This window comes from Chrysemys picta, chromosome 4 (assembly GCF_011386835.1).
Source record: "Chrysemys picta bellii isolate R12L10 chromosome 4, ASM1138683v2, whole genome shotgun sequence".
Lineage (NCBI taxonomy): Eukaryota > Metazoa > Chordata > Testudines > Emydidae > Chrysemys > Chrysemys picta.
The window spans coordinates 113,218,875-113,237,451 of record NC_088794.1 but is presented as its reverse complement, the minus strand read 5'-3'; the positions used below and the strand labels follow the sequence as shown (position 1 = coordinate 113,237,451).

The 18,577-nt window shown below is 54.7% G+C and overlaps 2 protein-coding genes across 3 annotated transcripts in view; one reads left to right on the top strand and one right to left on the bottom strand.

Moving 5' to 3' along the window:
- The window catches only part of BBOF1 (basal body orientation factor 1), a 1,057,902-nt gene that overhangs the window by 216,394 nt on the left and 822,931 nt on the right, over window positions 1-18,577 (bottom strand). The window lies entirely within an intron of this gene.
- Window positions 744-14,872, top strand: RPS6KL1 (ribosomal protein S6 kinase like 1). The gene is made up of 11 exons (XM_005301595.5): window positions 744-953; window positions 2,136-2,452; window positions 3,076-3,200; window positions 5,444-5,536; window positions 6,487-6,534; window positions 7,428-7,560; window positions 10,843-11,835; window positions 12,777-12,866; window positions 13,065-13,147; window positions 13,524-13,619; window positions 13,780-14,872. The coding sequence occupies exons 2-11, from the start codon at window positions 2,194-2,196 to the stop codon at window positions 13,888-13,890; spliced, it is 2,031 nt and encodes a 676-aa protein (XP_005301652.2). The 5' UTR covers window positions 744-953; window positions 2,136-2,193; the 3' UTR covers window positions 13,891-14,872.

Here is an 18,577-nt window from a genome sequence, read left to right as displayed (position 1 = left end):
CCACAGGAGAAGTTTCTTCCTGCCCCTGTCAGTTCTGATTTACACCCGGATGCCTGAGGGTCTGTATCCCTTACACAAGTCCTGTCACAGTGTGAGGATGTGTGTCCTCATCATCCTTTTTTCATCCTACTACTGGTCAGTGGTACAGTAAATTGGCTTGTCAATTCCCTCAGTCCCCTGCCTATCTAGTTCCTCCACTCCCCCTCTCCCCATGGTCTCTGTGCAGGCAGCATGCCCATCCGCCAGGGCTGCTCGGCGGTATGAGAGGGGAATTCCCATCACTGCTCCCTCAATCCCTAGCTGTCCAGCGACTCTTCTTTACATTTCCTGCTGGAGGGCGGCTTGGGATCGCAGACATTTGGGGCCCCGATGCATGGGTTGCGCGGTGCGTGACACACCCGGGCCATTCCCGGGATGGATGCAGACGGGACAGAGCCTGGACAATCTGAGCTTCGTCCGCCACCTGATTTAGTAACAGCCCCACGGTCCCCGGGTGTCTCTTTCCGTGTTGTAGCGGGGAAGTTGCTGCGCCCTCCTGCCCATCCCAGCCACCCTCCCACGCCCCGGCTGGCTCCGGGCAGCTCTCCCCCTTCGCCACTTCCAGGGCAATGTTTTGAAGCTTAGACCCATAATCCAGGCTCGCCCCGCTGCGCGCCTTCGGGCTCTGCCATCAGCTCCCCCTCCCGCGGCGGGCGCTGCCCGGGGAGCCGCAGCCCGCGCGGACGCTGCCTCTTTAAGACGCAGCTGGTGGCCGAGCTGCCTGAGGATTGGTGCTTTATTCTAAAGCCGGGGGATGAGCTCATCTGCAGCCAACCGCAGCGGCTGTGGGGAGCCGGCACCTCGCTCCGCGCCCGGGGAAACCGGCCCGGCCCCAGCACCGGGCCGAGGGGAGCGGCTCCATGGGGGCGAGGTGGGTCCCGCACCCCCAGGGACCAGGCTCCTGACTCCACCAGGTACTGTTCTTCCTCGTGCATGTGATCTGCCCCAGAGCTACCCCAGCCCCATGGCCGAGCCCCTTCCTCTGCCCTGTGGGATCAGGCTGGGTCTCCTATCCCCCTCCCTCTCGCTCCACTCTCCGAGCAGGAGGGTGGATTTGTAGCCAAGTAGTGGGGCCCGTTGGTGCTGTTTCACTGCTACCATCTCCCCAGCAGGGCCCTCCTAAGGCCACCAGCGCCAGCTCCCCCGCAGCCTGCCCAGAGCAGCTGGGACTCCAACAATGTGAGCATAGGTGCTGGAACTAGGGGTACTATCGCACCCCCTGGCTTGAAGTGGTTTCCATCATAGACAGTGTTTACAGTTTGGTTCAATGGCTCTCAGCACCCCCACTATACAAATTGTTCCAGCACCGCTGAATGTGAGCTTCCTCATAGCAGTGCCCTGCCAGCACCAAGCCCTGCAAACTGTAGTCCCATGCATTTGTGACTGGCTCTGTTAACCTGAGGCAGCCCCAGGCAGAGGGGGGCAAGTAGGAGCAAATGCTTGTTTTGACCAGTGTTGGTCTGTATCTCCTGGATTATTAGCCTGTTCAACCACAGTGGAATCCACATGAAAGACCCCAGTGCCCTGACTGTTCCATCCATAGAGACCCTTTGTTACATCTCCTCTGGAGGGATGATCAACCCTGAGCCTAAATGTGGAGGCCCTGGGGCGAGAGCTTTGGCTCACGATTGTACTTTCCTGCAGTTTGCAGCTGCTGATCCATTTCCTGCTTGGTCGCAGTTTGTGTCAGCAGTGATAGACCAGAAATAGCCTTTCACTTTTTCTTTACGGCAGCAGTGGTGCCCCAGCACAGCTCTGCGAATGTTCCTGTTTCCGAACCTGCAGCCACCCTTCCCTTGCTACTCCAATCCTTGACACCCCAACCCAGCTCTGCTAATGCCCTGCTATTCCAATCCTGGTCCCCTAAATAGCTCTGCCAAAGTGCTTCACTCCTGACCAGCTATTCCAGGCTTGGTTTCCTCCACTAGCCAGTCTGCCAATGTGCAAGGCCTGACTTGCACCCCCCTGCTATTGCTCAGCCCTCCTGCTGCCCTCTCAAACTTTGCCAGCGCCCTCCCTTCTACCACCCCCAACTCCTCCCCAGTGGTGTGTTGAAGGGCTTTGTTTTGCTTCTCATCTGCTTTTCCCCCCGCCAGCCCTTTTCCAGGATTGCAGGGACTGAGCTGCTGAGGATGCCCTGAGAGTGGCCAAGCCATGAGCAGAGTCTCCCGTGAGCGCCTGGACTCGGAGTCCTGCTCCCGGGCACTCTCCCAGGCCCGAATGTACCTCGAACAGATTCGGAGCCGTGTCTCTCCAGGGGGCCCTGATGTGCATGGAGCTGGGAAGCGGGATTACCTGGTGGATGCAGCAAAGCAGATCCGCCTGGCACTGGAACGGGATGTGAGCGAGGACTATGAGGAAGCTTTCAATCACTACAAGAATGGCGTGGACGTGCTGCTGAGTGGCGTGCAGGGTATGGTGGGCTAGGGGCAGGAGTGTAAGGTGCAAAAGATGCAGGGTATATGAGGCTTGGTGGTGCTGGGGTGCATTGAACATGGGGGGGGGGGGGTTGGCAGCACACGGAGTACGAGTGCTCAGTGGCGGTGTGTGTGGGCTACACAAAGGATTGGGGGTTGGTGGTACAGGGCACTTGGCAGCACACTGAGATTATGTGCACATTTTGACAGTATATAAGGAGAGGAGAATCTGCATGGCTTTTTCTCTGGGTCTCTGTGGTAGCAGCCAGGGGTGGTGGGGCTGACACCATGACTAGCTAGCATGGGGAGGGAGCAGAGTGGGCAGGATGATGGGAATGGGTCAATCACCAGTTGTCCAGCAAGGAAGCATGAGGAAAAGGATAATGACTGAAGGCAGGGCTGCAGGTTAGTGACTGGCTGCTGTGGTTGGGGGGCAGAGCTGTGGGGAAGATGTGGCATGTGGGGAAATAGTGTTGGGACATGGTGCAAGGATGAGGCGTTATGAGGGGCAGAGCGTCTGGATGAGCCATGTGGCATTGAGATATGTTGGCCAGAGTGTGTTGAGGGGCTGGAATGGTGACTAAAGCTGTGTCCCTCCCCCCTGTCCCCCCCCATGCAGTCGACCCCAATAAGGAGCGCCGTGAGGCTGTGAAGCGGAAGATCACACAGTACCTGAAACGGGCTGAGGAGATCTTTAACTGCCACCTGCAGCGGACTCTGGGGAACGGGAGTTCCATTGCCACGGTGAGGAGGTGGGGTTGGGAAAATGGCTTCATAGGGACCCCCTGATTGCCCTGGCCGGGACCTCAGGGTGCAATACTGACAGCACATGTGGTGCTGGTTGGACTCCCTGAGTGCAGTCCCCTGTGTGGGTCTGACTGGGATGCATGTGGGACAGCTGTGTTGGGGAGAGGGCTAGGACCCATATGGCTATCATCAGTCTCAAGCCCTAAACATACAAAGGTGCCAGTAGGGCTATAACACTGGCATCCTGATCAGGGAAAGGCTGAACAGTGCCCAGTGATGAGGGAGATGTAATTCGGCCTAGTGATAGCTGGCTCCAGATCCTGCATGTCAACTACCAAATGTCACCAGGGGACAAGATTTAGAGAAGCTCTTTCTCAGTGCCTTAAATGACCGCTTCCTGGGGTAGCCCTGTCTGGAGCACCCTGAGGAGTGGCTGTTCTCAACCTACCTGACACACAGCAGTGGCTTGAAAAGTAACTATAGTGGGGCTGACCTGAGTAACGGGGCTTGTCTGCATTGCATTGTTCTTAAACTCTCCCACCATTGCAGTCCCTCAGATGCAGCTGCTTTTGTGGGATGGCAGCTCCTGACTGTGGGTCTGCATGAACGCAGGTCTGGGCTGGGTATCTCTGCCATGGTCTGGCTGCTGCTGGACAGAGAGGATCTATTTTATGGTGCTAGTCAAGGCAGTGAGGGAGAGGTTTACGGGCTACTGTGTTGCAGTTGACTCAAAACAAGGTTCTCCAAGCAGGGCCGTCTGGGGGGCGGGGGGGGGGCGGGGGAAGCAAGTGGGGCAATTTGCCCCGGCCCCACAGGGGCCCCCAGGAGAGTTTTTTCGGGGCCCCTGGAGCAGGGTCCTTCACTTGCTTTGGGGGCCCCGGAAAACTCTCGCGGGGCCCAGGCCCCCGGAACTTCTTCTGCTCCGGGTCTTCAGCGGCAGTTCGGCGGCGGGGGGGGTGGTCCTTCTGCCCTGGGACCCGCCGCCGAAGTGCCGGGTCTTTGGCAGCAATTCAGTGGCGGGGGCCCCCTGCCGCCGAAGACCCCAGGCCCCCTGAATCCTCTGGGCGGCCCTGTCTCCAAGAAGATCACCCCTCAGCTCCCAGAGCCCTGCAGGCCTCTTCCTGCCCCAGCATAGACCCCAAGGCTGCCCTTGTTGGATAGGCTGGGCCCAAACCAAGATTGAGTCCTGCACCAGCTGCAGAACGTTGATGGCATCTGTGGGAGGGGTGGTGGCTGAAGGGGAGCTGACGCTACCCAGCTGCAGAGGTGAAGGGCTGAGATGGTTCAGCACAAACATAGCCCATGGCATTATTGGGACTCATGCGGTTTTTTAGGTGGTTTGTTTATGCCTGAATTTTTCTTGTGATTTTTCTCATTATTAGAAATGGCTGTGATCCCTTGTTTTCAGAAGTGCTGAAGCCAAGGCTGCCCTCAGTTAAGGTGGACACCATGCCTGCCTCTAGTGAAAATGGCTTCCATTTCTCTTTCTTCCCAATGGGACTGAAGCCAGACTGTCCTCAGCTAAGATGGCAGCCACCAGTCACCCTGTGCAGACCAGACAGGAGGCAGGGGAATGTGGAGGGGCAAGGAATGAGACCAATGGGGTGGGGGTAAAGGGCATGTGAGGAGTTGGGACCCAGATTGGAAGATCAGGTGAATGTGTGGAGCAGTGAGACAGAACGGAGAATGTGGGGAGAGCAGGAAGGGCTATTGTTGGGGGACAGGGGGTGACTTTGGGGACTGGGGAGGTTAGAGAGGGAGAGTATGGGGTGCAGCAAACTGAGGGGAAAAGGAGGGAGTGTGAGGGCAGAAGATTGTGGGGCAAGCAGAGAGAAGAGTGTGGCAAGATGCTGGGTAGGGCACAGTGATAGCCTAGGCTGGGGGAGGAGACGAAGGTGGGAGCTGAGTGAACGAGTGCCCCACCTCAAGGGTTAGGAGAGGGTAAGGGCAGTCTCAGTTCTGTGTACTTAAATACTTAAGGTTTAACTTACGTCCGCTGGAGTTGGGAGCTTCGCCCTAAAGGCTCAGAAATCCAGACACTGGCCGAAACTAGAGTCCATTTATTTTCTTTTATTTTTAATACCGTCACAATTTCGGGTGTGTATCGCTGATGGTGTCTGAACGTTCAGGTTTGGCAGCTTTTCTGGCTCCCCACAGATGAAAAGGGAGACCCCTTCCAGCTGCACCCCTGGACAAGAACATCTCCAGGATCCTCATTCTCATTTCTCACTGCCTCACAGGGCTACAGCAGCCTTCGCTTTCGGCCCATCAGGACACTCAGCTCGGCTGTGGAAAACCTGAGGCGCTGCAAGGTCGTGGGAGTGATTGAGAAGGTAAGGAGCTGCAGCAGAGTCACAGCAGCCTGGACATCAGGTGCTGAGAGCCCCTTGTATTGTGCGTGCCAAGCAGGGTTGAGGCTGGTCACCCACACCTTTCCCACCAGGGAAAACCTGAGTGCTAAAGGGAGTGGGGTGACTCAACAAGGGGCACTCTGAGCTGACCACTGATTGAACGGGCAAGGCCCAGAATGGTATTGGTGTCTCAGGGGGTTCTCTCTCTTCTGAGCTAGTACTGGCCCCCGGGTAGTGGGGAGGTGTGCTGTGCCACTAGGGGCACTGTTGGAAGAGAAGTAAAACCGATGTCCTGACCACTCACAGCCATTAAAGGCCCCAAGACCTTTGCAAACAACTCAATGTCTTTGCCTGATTCCAACCTGCATAGCTACATTTCGCCTCCATAAACGGATGCCCAGTTGCTATGGCAATGGATGCCCTATAGGTTCCATAGACCCCAGCAGAAGTCTGGATGATGGCGTTCGTTTCCCTGCACCCTCAGCATGTCAGGGCCTTGGAGTGAAGGCGTTAGGTTCCTTCCCTCGGGCCCTTAAGGAGGGTCAGAATTTTGGGTGATGAGATTAATTCCTTTCTGCCTCCCCCCCCCCCCCCCCTCCACTGGCAAGGCCCAAAGATGGGACGAAACGCGTTACACAAACCTAAGGGAGGAACATAAAATAATGATGCAGGAAGCTGAAAATGCTGTGGGATTCTCCCCCCGTTTAGTGTCACTAACTCTTCCTGTATTCCATGTCTCCTTATCTCCCTGTTTCTGAGGTAACTAATGTTGACTTATTAAAAATGTGGCTGGAGGGCAGGGGTAGCTAGAGACACCAAAATAGTAAGGAAAAGAGGTAACTTTGAGACTAAAATGAGCCAAGTCCCTTGAAGTGGGACTTGGCGTGACAGAGTTCACCGTTTCTGATCTGGGCTGTCACCATTGCTTGCAGGTGCAGCTAGTCCAGGATCCAGCCACTGGGGGGACCTTTATACTTAAGGTGGGTGTTTCCTACCCCTTGGCTCCTCCATCTCCCGCTCCTTTGGGGGAACCCTCCAGCAAGGGGTGTCCCGTACCAGCCTGACCTGAGGAGTATTTCCCATGGGCTCCTCAGGTCCATTTTGTGCTGTTTAGCAGAAATAAATTTTATAGTAGTATCCAATGTCCTCCCTAAAGTCTCCCATGCCCTGGCATGACCCTTCCCCCCGCCCCCCATTATCTCCTGCAATCCGAGGGGAATTCAGTCTCCTTGGTCACTCAGACATGAGCTGCCTTCCCACTGTCCCTCTAATGGAACTCAGTCCAATGGAGCTGGTGGAACCCAAGCCATGGATCTGTGTCCAAACATGAATCGGAGCAGAAATGACATGAGTCTGGGAGTTCTCAGTCTGAGTCCCTGGGGCATTTGTCCAGCACAGTTAGGCGTGATTATTACTCCTCATGAAAAGCCCAGAACTCTAATAACAGAGCTTGGAGGCTGTGGGGTAAGAATGAGGGGCATCAGCTGGAGCTGTGGGCATGGCGAGGACTGGAGTAGCTGGAGGGATTGAGGTGGATGGGCAGAGCTCTGTGGGTGGGGGCCAGCCTCAGAATAGTGATGGAGGTTACAGATCAGGAATAACCTGCATTGGCAGAGCTGTGTGGGAGCCCAGGTGTGTAGTAGCAAGGGGCACTGTGTGAGTGTATTGGTAAGGCTGTCTGAGCACGGTTTGCTGAGCTCAGCAGATGGAGAGCTCTAGTCTGTGTGACCCTGGTGGACAAAGGTAGGAATGAGGGGCTTGTCAGAATGGAATAGACCAGTAGTCCCTCCCATTCAGTCTTCTACCCTGGTGGTGGCCAGTCTCCAGGGATTCAGTGACACTCAAAGTTCCCAGCTGTATGTTCTCCATGCAGAGCCTCCCCAAATCCCACGTGGAGACCCGTGAGCGGCAGACCATCATCCCGCACGGAGTCCCCTTCATGGCCAAGCTGCTGCGCTACTATGTGAGCGAAGACTCCATTTTCCTCCACCTGGAGCATGTGCAGGGTGAGTGTGAGCACCAGGACTCTGCTTCCTTCTTGTCCTACCCCCTGCTTCTCTGACCCTGATCTGGAATTAGTGTCTCTCATGTGCTAGAGCTGTTTGGGACTATGTTTTGCAGTGAGGGTGATGCTGCAGGGTCTCTGAGCCCTGCAGTGAGAGCCAGCAAGCAGCATTGCGGGTTTGGAAGAATAGATAAGAGGCTTCTGGGATCCATGTGGGTGAGAGTAGGATAGAGATTAGGCTGGTGGAGGCCTGGGTATGACGCTGGGGCTCCAGGTTACTGGAGACCAGAGGGAGGGAATGGAAGCTCATCGGAACATAGAAATTGCTGTACTGATCAGACCATTGATGTGTCTAGTCTAGTATCCAGTCTCCCATGGTGGCCAATAGCAAATGTATCTGAGGAAGGTGCAGAAAACCCTGTTGTGGACAGATTGTGAAATAATCTTTCAGGGCAAGTTCTCCCTAACCCCCTTAGCTGGAATGAGCACGTGCACAGCTATGTACCCCACTACCTGCTCTCAGATTCCATTGCCAGGCATTATTTTGTAGACTTGCATCATGTCCCTCCTGTTCACGTCCTCTTTACACTAAACTCTACGAACTTGTCACTCTGGGTCCTGGCCTGGAAGTCCCCCAGGCCTCCAATCACTTGCATTCCCGTCTCTGAACCCCTTCTCTTTCTGCTATATCCGGCCTGTGAGAGAGTGATCAGAGCACAGTGCTCCAGGTGGGAGTGTGCACCACTAACTAAGATAAGAGGGTTCAGAGCCTAGTGAGGGGTGTGATCTGGTGGCTCCCGTGATAGGAGAAGGCAAGAATATGGGACAGGTCTCATGGTATTTGGCATGAGATTTGGAGCCATGTGCTCAGAGCCACTTTCTGTTTGCTGGTTTCCAGCAGACAGCCCACCGTAGGTTACTGCGGGCTGAGCTACTTACTGCTTTGTGGCTTGGAAGTAATGTTTTTCCCATACCACCAGATTGGTGGAGGCTGACTTTTTTTTTGTTTTTGTTTCGCCTTTGTCGCAGCAAAAGCTAGGGTTTGGGTTTTGGGCAACCGGAAGGCTGGAATTCTCCCCTCTCAGAGGTCACAGTTTGGACCCACATGGGAACTGTTTAGTTGTCCCAACTTTTGACAGGTGCCCAGCACAGGAACTCACTAATTTAGGCTCCAGATCCAAAAAAGTAACATAGTGGGCATCCCAAGGGCATCTCTTTATGAGATAGGGGCATGGTGTCTAACCCCCTGGAGGCAAATGCGAACCAGGGGCCAGGAGACTACTTCAGGGGACCACCCTGCCAATGTGCTTGATGGCAGTGCGGGCTGGGGATGAGGTCCCTTCTTGCCTCTGCCCCCGAAAGGGGGAGGGATGCTAGTGGGCAAGTGGAGGCATACAAATTCCCTCCTAGTGTGATGATTAGCTTTCCCTGCGGTGGGAACCCCCCAGAATTGGCAAAGGATCAATGGGGTGTGAGGGACTGCACTGGGCTGCCCACCGATGGGAAACTTGGATGTAATTTGACTAATAAAGTTGCGGCCTGGCTGAAACCCATAATACCACATATCCTTCCCTTCGTCCACACAATGAGAACACAAACCGCATTATCCTACTGCCCGGAATATTTTCAGTTCCACTCCTTAAGTATCCTGACGCTTTGTTTTATTGCCCAACGGTTCTGCTGAGCAGAGATCGTCACTCTGTGATCTGTGATGGCGCCTAAGCCTTTTCCCTGTGTGGCTGCAGCTCATTTCTATTTAGCCCCTCATCTGAGTAATTCAGATTGTTCCTTCTAGCGTGCATCATCCTGCTTTGTCAACACTGAATTCCATCTGCCATGGTGCTGCCCATTCACCCAGCTTTCTTGGATCCCTCGGGAGTTCCTCAGTTTTTAGTCTCCACTTACGTAAATAATTAGCTGTGAATGTTGCCACCCCACTGCTCACCCCTCTCCCAGAGTGTTGTTAAGCACAATGAACAGTATTGCACCTCAGGGTGCCTCTTTCAACTTTTTTTTTTTTTTTTTTTTTTTTTTTTTTTTGCCATGCTGAAAATTTATTTCCTTCCTATCCTTTGTTTTCTGTCAGGGATTAGAAATGGGCTAAGGGACAGAGCTGTACTCTTGCCCCATGACTATTTTGTTAGTCACTTTTGAGAGGCATTGTAAAGTTGTTGTTTTTTTTGTTTTTGAAAGCATGTGTAAACTACATTGGCCTGTTCTCCTTTTCTCCCCCATTAGTTTGCTGATCCACTAGATTAGAGGGGCATGATTTTCCTTTGCAGAAGCCCTGCTGGTTTGCTCCCATCGTATCATTATCATTTTGACTTGAAAGATAGAGACTGGGAGGGCAACAGGGAGCTGGTTAAGTCTTCCAGATTCTGTGCCACCCCTGCCTTAGAATGAGCTATAGAGCAGTCTGAGGGGTGCTAACTGACACTGCTGGCATAAGGGCCCTTAGGCATCAGCATAGCTCTGTCCTTCCTCTGCCTCCCTTCCCCTGTGCTGGAGAGTGATGGCTGGCAGAGGGGGTAGCTTGTGTGGTGGCTGACTTGGCTGACTATTCCAGGGAGGGGTTCCCCTCCACCAGGGGAGTTCTCCTCTGGCTGCAGGGCTCACTGGTCTGCAGTTCCCAGTGTTATCTTTGTGCCTCTCTCACATAAGTGCCACATTTGCTACCCTTGTGTTACTCATGGAGTAGCTGATTTTTAATGTGACTGCAGATTTTTGTTAACCGCTCAGCCACTTCATAGTCAAGCTATGCAGAAAACTCCTGGGTGAATGCCATCTGAGCCTGGGGACTCCCTGATCTATAATTTATCTGTTTGTTCCTGCACCCACTCTTTGGGCACTTCAGTCTCTGACAGTGCCTCATCTTCATTGTCATAGGGGCCAGAAAGGCCTTCTGGGGTCAAAGAGGAAATGGTCATGGGGTAAGAGGAGGGGTGAAAATGGGTCTGGGAGGGAGACAACTGTTGGGATCAAGGGGGCTGAGGAGAGGGAGTGGAACTGGGCCCTGGGAGGAAGAAGAGGTGGAGATAAGCTGCTGATGAGGCCACAAAGAAGGGGAGAGAGGAACCCACTGAGATTATGGGGCCTAGAGAAGATTCTGGGTCAATATTTTTTTCAGCATGTGAATTTAAGCTGCTCAGCATGTGAGCCTGATGCCTGCTGAGCCCTGAAGGCTGGTGTTAGGGTAGCAGGTGGTTGGGGTGTCTGTCTGTCTGCCAGGGACCTGGAATGGTTTCCACCCCGTAATACTTTTTGTCTTCCCTTCACTCTCCAGGGGGGACTCTCTGGTCCCATCTCCACTCCCGGCCTTGTTTAAAGCAAGGTTCTTTCGATGTCCCCGGTAGCCTAATCCCAAAGCCCAACTCCGCTCTGGTGGGCCATGGTGAGGAGCAGCGAGTAGGAACCTGCTCGGGGGCTGGCTCTCAGTCCAGCCAGAGCTCCAGCTTCTGCCCAGAGAATGGCACTGACCTCCCAACCTCTGCGAATCGCCACCCACCAGAAATTGCTGACCAATCGTCCTCTTGGGAGCAGTCACCTGACCACATGGATGCCAGACCAGGGACTGGTTGCAGGTTCCATACTGGATCCGCCGCCAATGGCCATAAGGGAGTTACTGGGGGGAAGGATTCAAGTGCAACACACACTCTGTTTGGTGTCACTGATTCTGTCTTCATGGCAATGGCCAAGGGACGCAGCCACCAGAGCTTGGCCTTCCAGTCATGTGACTTGTTAACCAGCAGTGATGGTGTCAGCAGTGTATCAGAGAGGGAAGCGTCTCAGCAGGACACACGGCTACTGGCTGAGGAAAGGCCATCCCAGTCTTCTGCTGCAGTCCCGAAGGCTATGGGAGGAGGCCACCTGGTGAAGGTGGAACCTCAAGTTTGCCAGGTGTCTGATGCTCCCTGGGCTCAGCCCACACAGTCCCCAGTGGCTCCCCCAGGACAAAGGCACCTGCATCCTGGAACCACCCTGTACAGCTCCAGCGAGTCCTACTGGTGTGACTCTGGGGGGCAGGAGTTGTTGAGGAGCATCTCAAGGGCCCGAGAAGGAGCAGGCCATGGTCAGCACAGAGAGCATCCAACTTCAGGACAGCGTGGGCCTCCAACCCATTGCTCTTTCCTAGGGGATGGCCAGGGGACCTGGAATGTGAACGAGGAGCTCATCCGGCTGTGGGCAGCCGAAATGCTCTTGGCTCTGGAGGGACTCCATCAACAGGGGGTGTTGTGCCGGGATCTCAACCCCAGAAACCTGCTGCTAGATGGTGCTGGTAGGTGCTGCTTGAGGCTATAGCATGAGGAGGGGTTTTATCCCCTCAACAGGGGGCCCTGTGGCATCTGATCCACTCCAGGATGGTTTGCCCCCGCACTGCATCTCTTTGTGTTTGTTCTGTGAAGTCTGAGCATCTCTGATCCAGACCCCACCCCTGTGCTCCAGGCCTTAAGGGCTTCTAGGAGACTGCTACAGTCTGCTGTGCATGAGGCAGAACAAGGCTGCTCAGCAATGTTAGCCACATGGAACATATCCTGTTCCCTGGGGGGTCCTGGCTACTTGGGACACCCCTCTGAGCCTCCACAGGGGAAGTTGCGATTAGCTGGGGCAGTCAGGCTAACAGTCCCCAGGGCTAATGGTTTGGGGGCCTTTGATTCTGCAAGTCAGCCCTCCCACCCTTGGTCTGGCAGCCTGAGTTCATTGCTCTACAGAGTGCACTGCATGGCCTGACTCTTCTCTCGAGGCGGGTGTGTGTCTGTGTGATGAATGTGGGGCAGGTTAGAAAACTACAAAATAAACAGTGGATCCTTTAAATGAGGAGCTGGTAAAAATGACCCTTTCCCCTTGACCCTCATCCTCTCTTCTTGCTCCATCCAGTTACTCTTGCTTGGATCCCATCCTACCCAGTCCTTCCACTAGCTGCAGACCCGTCACTCCCACTACCCCTTCCCCAGAAGAGTCTAGTCCCTGCTGTGCATGTGGGAATCACGTGTTCTGGGGCCTGGTGCTCTATTGGGGCTCAGAGCAGTGAAAACATTGGAGCCCAGCTATGTTGCAGGGTCCAGGGGAGGTGCCAGTGGGGCAGCTTTTCCCACCATGTCCCATTGCAGGGGACGGGAGCCTGGAGGGATAGGGCCATGGCTTGTGGCACATGCTGCAATTATTAGGTGTCTTTTGTCCTGACCTCCCTACCTGCCCCTGACTGGTGCTGTTTCACAGGTCACATCCGTCTCACCTTCTTTGGCCAGTGGACAGAGGTGGAGCCACAATGCTGCAGCCAGGCCCTAGAAGATATGTACAGTGCCCCAGGTAAGGGAACAGTCTACTGCCTTCTCCGATGCCCCCTTGAGACACCTCAAGAGATTTATATCTGCCCAGCAGCATCTCCCTGTCTGCCTGATCTCTTCCAAGGGCAGCAGCCGCCAGCGCCCATGGGAGCTTGATGCACGGTTGCCTTTCAGCATCTCCCTCCTATTTGATCTTGAACTCATTTGGCTTTCTCTGCAGAAGTGGGTGGGATTTCTGAGCTGACTGAGGCCTGTGACTGGTGGAGCTTTGGGTCCCTGCTGTATGAGTTACTGACAGGAACGGTGAGTGGTTTCTGTGTCCCCATCTTATGTCAGGCAGGGGGCAGCATAGTATCAATCCTAGTGTTGGTGCCCCAGTGCACATGAGGGGGCTAGGAGGAGTCTGCATCCTGGTATTAGTGTCCTGGGGTGTAGATTGGGCTCCAGGCTGAGTTGTCACTGGGCATATGACTCCTAGTACCGGAGCCTGGGTATCTGGATGCTGCTCCCTGGGGTGCTGAGGGCCTAAAGCTGATGAGCCATTGAATTGTGGGTGATGGGCACTGGGGGGCTGAGACTGTTACTCCCGTGATGCTTGGGGAGGGGCAGTGGCAGATGAGGTGTAAGGAGGACAGTGCCCACTGCACAGGGTTCTCCTCACTGTCTGTCTCTCCTGCAGTCGCTGTCCCAGAGCCACCCCTCAGGGATTCACCCTCACACCCAGCTGCACCTTTCGGAGAGGCTCAGCCTGCCTGCTGCATCCCTGCTCACTGAGGTGAGGACACCCAGGTAGTGTGAGCAGGGGGAGGGGGCCATGGGTCTGGAGCAGGGCTAAGGCATCTTTGGCTGGAGCCTGCTGGGTGAGGGGTGGGAAGGGCCCTTGCTGGGGCTGTGCTGCTGCTCCCCATCTCATCCCTGTGTCCATTTCCTTCTAGCTGCTGCAGTTTGATCCCAAGCGACGCTTGGGCTCTGGAGGAGGCGGAGTCAACAAGCTGAAGAGCCATCCGTTCTTTAGTACCATCCAGTGGAACAAGCTGGTTGGCTAGACAGACCCATGCGGAGCAGCAAGGAGTGAAGGATGGTGTCATGGTGCCAGGCGGGGGGCTAGCTGCTGATGTGCTGGGTGGGGCCCAGGGAGAGACCCAGATCCTGCTGGAGAAGCAGATTATCCCCCTAGATCACTGGGACCTGTGATCCTGGGTGGTACTTGCAGCTCTGCCAGTCTGGGGGAGGTCCACTTCTGCAAGGGCTGATTGTGGGGGTCTGGACTGGGTCCAATTTGCAGCCTTGGCTTCTTCCTCTTGGGCTAATTTCCATTTGTGTTGCAGTGGCATATCCAAGAGATCAGGCCAGGCTGGGGTCATGTCATGTTGTCTCCCTGCCCTCCTTCCCCCAGGTCCTCCCATTCTCACCCTACATCTAACCCAACCCTGGTAAGGGTCACTAACCCCTACAGGGGCAAAGACATCAGTGCCAGGGGGCCTAACTCAGCCACTTTAGCCTACTACCTTGCCATCCCATGGGTTCCCTGGGACATTCCTGTCCCTCTTTACCCACAAGCTCTGTGGGGCTCTCCTTGCCTGGTGCTTTGTGTGGGAAGTGAGTCTCTGTAACTATGAATGAGACTCCCCTGCTCGCCTAGGGGGGTAGTACCTCCCTCGGGGGCAGGCCACCTGTTAGTGTCCAGCTCCTTCTCTGCCCATAGACTCCACCAGCTCCCTGGTTCTCCCTGCCCATATCAACTGGGTATCCCACCCCACATCCCCGTTACTTTCTCCCCATTTCTCTGCTGCTGTCTGAGCTCTTTATGGCTAATACATTCCCAATGGCTACCGCTAGATGGAGTCTGGGGTTGTGGTCTGTGTGTCTCACTGGCTGCATGTGCACTAGCAGCACCTACCCATGGTATCTTGTGGGAGGGGTGGGGAGGAGCCATCCCCCCCACCCTCAAGTGTGTGAGAGGCTCCCCCTGGGATCTCTGACCTGCTCCGAGTGAATGTCTGAAATCAATAAAACAGCTTCACCCAAGTGGAGGATTGTTTCTGATTTACACACTATCCTTCATTTCCCTCTTGGAGCCATTTCCTTCTGTCTGCTCTGCACCCCCAGCCCACACCTGCTACTGCAACCTTGCCACCTTCTCCCTGAGCTCTCCTTTCAGGGAGATGTCGCTGTACTTGCAACCAGTGCTCCGTCCCCAAGGTTACTGACTTCCCAACCCGCTGGGCTCTAAGGCTGTGGGCAGGAAGAGGTTGGAGGATGAGGTGAGGGTGACTCACTGTGGAACCAATGCCTAGGGCAGGGCCTGCAGCTGGTGTTTAATTTCTGAGAAACTGGCCAAGTGGCAGGAGCAGGAAAGGTGTTAACCAGCTAGAGCCTTAAAGCACGCTGTAAATGCAGTGCAAGGAGAGAGGAAGGCAAGGGCTGTTCCCTGACCTCTGGCAGCTCAAGCCTGTGCTGCAGCAGCCCTGCTGCTATTCCAATCCTTGACCCAGTAAGCGAGGGCCAGATGCAGAGGTGGGCTAGGTCCAGCAGGGAGCTAGGAGTGCCTGGCAAAGGGACTAAGTTGCCATGTGCTGCCTTTGCCTTTGTGCTTGTTCTGCACCACCTCAAGCTGGGTGTTTGGAGCAGAAACTCCCCAACAGCCTCTGTGGTGTGAGTGTCTCCTGCACTCTCCTTAGTGGGGAGCAGAGGGAGGGTCCTAAGCCCCAGGGGAGAATGAATCCCATTCACAGAGCCACATGCTGTGGGGGTGGACGGCTGGGAGTGGAATGGGCCTTTCTAAAGTAAACAGCTGCTGGTGTGATGGCTGAGAACAGGGTGGGGGAGCCATTGGTTCATTTCCTCTTTCATCCCTCTTGTGGTAGCCAAAGAGCTGAACATTGACCCCAGCTCTCCTGCTGTTGCGTATTCTGAAGACATGGCACTTGGCTCGTGAAGGGCTCAGTGGCTGCAGTGAAAGGCTCTTTGCTCAGCTCTTGGGTGCTACCTAGCTAATGGAAGGGCCAGTGGCAGCAGAATGCTAATGGGCTGTGTGCGGCTTATCTTAAGCCTCTCACAGCCATGCTGCAGGGGGGTTATGTTTCCAAGCCCTGTCCTACAAGGGGCCTGCAGGGCGGAGCAGTGGGGAGGTGGTACAGATGGCAGGGAAATCACTGGAGGTGCCAATGAAGCTGCATTGCAGCTGGGCTCCCCTTACCTGTCTGGCAAAGGAAGGCAAACCACCTCACAGACTGGTTCTACGTTCTGCCTAGCTCAGGCCCTGCCCGTTCCTCATTGATTGCCCCTAATCAGTGAGCTGTATGGCTGGGGGCCGCTTCTACTCAAGAGCAAGAAATGAAACTTAGTAACTGCCTCTCCTGGCTTGTCCTTTTGGCCAGTAGGTGGGACACACAGGTGGGGGGGGGGGGGAGGAGGCAGGGCAGGAGGATGCACGTGTCTGTCTGTCTAGCACAGACATTCCCCTGATGCTCACCCAGTAGCTGGCCAGCTCTGTGGGGCTGCATTGCCCTCACAGTGAGCAGTGTCACGAGCGAGGAGCTGGGCAAGCAGGTAAAGAGGACCCATGCAAAAGAAAGCCAGTCCCTCCACCTGACCACCAGCACTCAAAGTGCTTCTGGCAACCACCTCAGGGAGGGAAGCCCTTCTGGAGCAGTGTGCAGAAGAGCACTTGCTGGGCAGACAAGCTAGAGCAGCTAGCCTCCAACTTTTTCATCACAGGTGTCATATTTTACTAGAGCAGCCACCTCTGAACACACAGGAATTGGGCTGGTTGGGCACCATCTGTAACTATAAAAGCCCCACTTTGGGAATCAGAGCTAGCAGGGGGTTGGGGCAAGACATGGTTGCTGGAAGCAGTTTTGCCTGGTGAGGCCATTTCCTCACAGCTTTTCCCCCTCAGCTGAGGAGCTGGTTTCTGTGCCAGTGTCAGCTATGTTAAAGGTATATTGTACATGGGCAGAAATGCTAATACCACCCTGCTCTGTTGTATTTGCATTAGCCACAGCTGCTGCAGTTTTCACTTCCCGGCACCAGACAGGCATGGAGTATCAGGCTTAATCTGGCCAAGAGACAGCTGACACCATAAATTAGAGTGGAGCATAAGGGTAAAACAGGAAAACTTTAACCTTCATCCATGAGATTCATCCTCCTTCCACCTACAACCCTTAGAGTTTGGAGGTGGTGCTGGCTGCATCTGCCCAGTATTGGCAAAAGTGCCTCCTTGCCAGGGCCAGATCTGGCTTTTTTGCCACCCCCCCTCCCCCCGGAGCGCAGCAGGGGAGGGCACAGAGCCCGGCCACAGGCCCGCTCTCCCCGACTGTCCAGAGCGCTGGGAGGAGGACGGAGAGCCCGGCCGGGGCTCCGCTCTCCCCGGCGGCCAGAGCGCTGCGGGGAGGGCGGCGAGCCCAGTCGTGGCCCCGCTCTTGGGCTGGAGCGCCGCGCTGTGCCACCCCCCTCCAGGTGCTGCCCCAAGCACATGCTTGGTGGGCTGGTGCCTGGAGCCGGCCCTGCTCCTTGCAGCTATTACTTGGTTAGACATCTGTGACCCTTTTGCTCTGATTCAGCTCTTGCCCCTGTATTCGGGGCCACTGTAGCATTTTAAGATGATTACAGGGCATGCTGCATGGGCCTTTGCTCTGAGACCTTGGCAAAGCTCCAGCAGCTGCAAAGTGGGTTTGTTCACTGCAAGGAAACAGTAGACTTGTTTTGTGTGCAGTTGAGAGACATTTCTCACCCACTGAGCCATCACAGGAGCAGATGAGATTAGCTAACAGGCAAGCTCACAGCCCTGAGGTTTTATGACTTGGGGGAGGGAGAGGCACCTTTGGAACTCACTCTCCACTTGGTCCAAAGGCTTTACTGAGCCTCCAGCCACAGTCCAGGGCCTATGTTTTCCCAGGATTCAGCTCCACAAGTGGGGTTTGCCTTTTGTGTTTTTAACTCTGTGTATACAGCAGGCTTGTGATATTAGACACATTTTATAACATAACCAGGTGGGCAGTTCAGTTCCACAGGGGCTCTCCCTGCAGCCATTCAATAGCACAATGGCTTCTTTTTTCTTTACGTACAAGGAGAAATATTTTGTACCTCATGGCTATTTTTCCAAACGAACATGAGCTTTCCGGAGTCTGGACAAGCCAGAGTCCATCACCAAAGAAAGCAGCCTTGACTCTCAGGACCCAGCAGCACAGCGAGCTTTCAGCTACAGCCAGGTGCCTGTTTCCTCTCCTTAGTGCCATTGCTGTAGATACAATTGGATCCTGTAGTAGAAGAGGCTGTTCCATGCTCAGAGCTGTGAAACGGGCAAGTAAAAGCAACTGCTAGGGACCTACCCAGCACCCCCCAGCAAGGGCTGATGTGGTCCGTGGACAGAAGCTGTTTTCTAATGTTTATCGCCCAAGGGAGAAGCCCTAGCCCTTGAATGTAACACCATGGCAGACTCATGTCTGAGATTCAGCTTCCGGTTTTAATGTCTTCATTTTATCTTTTAACCTTCATTCTACCTTCCTCTGCAAACCTAAATGTTCCTCTACCCGCTCAGTGAGAGCACTCTGCAAAGAACACATTAATGGCACTGCCACGCTAGAGCTTCACTTCTCAGTCTTTCCCCAAAAACCAATAGCTTTAGCTCCCTCATTGTTTTGGAGACCCTGCTCCGCACAGCCGTCATTTGTCAATATCCTGCCAGTACTGGGCTGTCAGAGTGATGTTTTCTACCTGCAGTGGTCCCGG

Coding starts and splice junctions, on each gene's coding strand:
- RPS6KL1 (XM_005301595.5), top strand. CDS start 2,194: ATGAGCAGAGTCTCCCGTGAGCGCCTGGACTCGGAGTCCTGCTCCCGG. Junction 7,561..10,842: donor CCACCTGGAGCATGTGCAGG/GTGAGTGTGAGC, acceptor TTCACTCTCCAG/GGGGGACTCTCTGGTCCCAT. Junction 13,620..13,779: donor CTGCATCCCTGCTCACTGAG/GTGAGGACACCC, acceptor ATTTCCTTCTAG/CTGCTGCAGTTTGATCCCAA.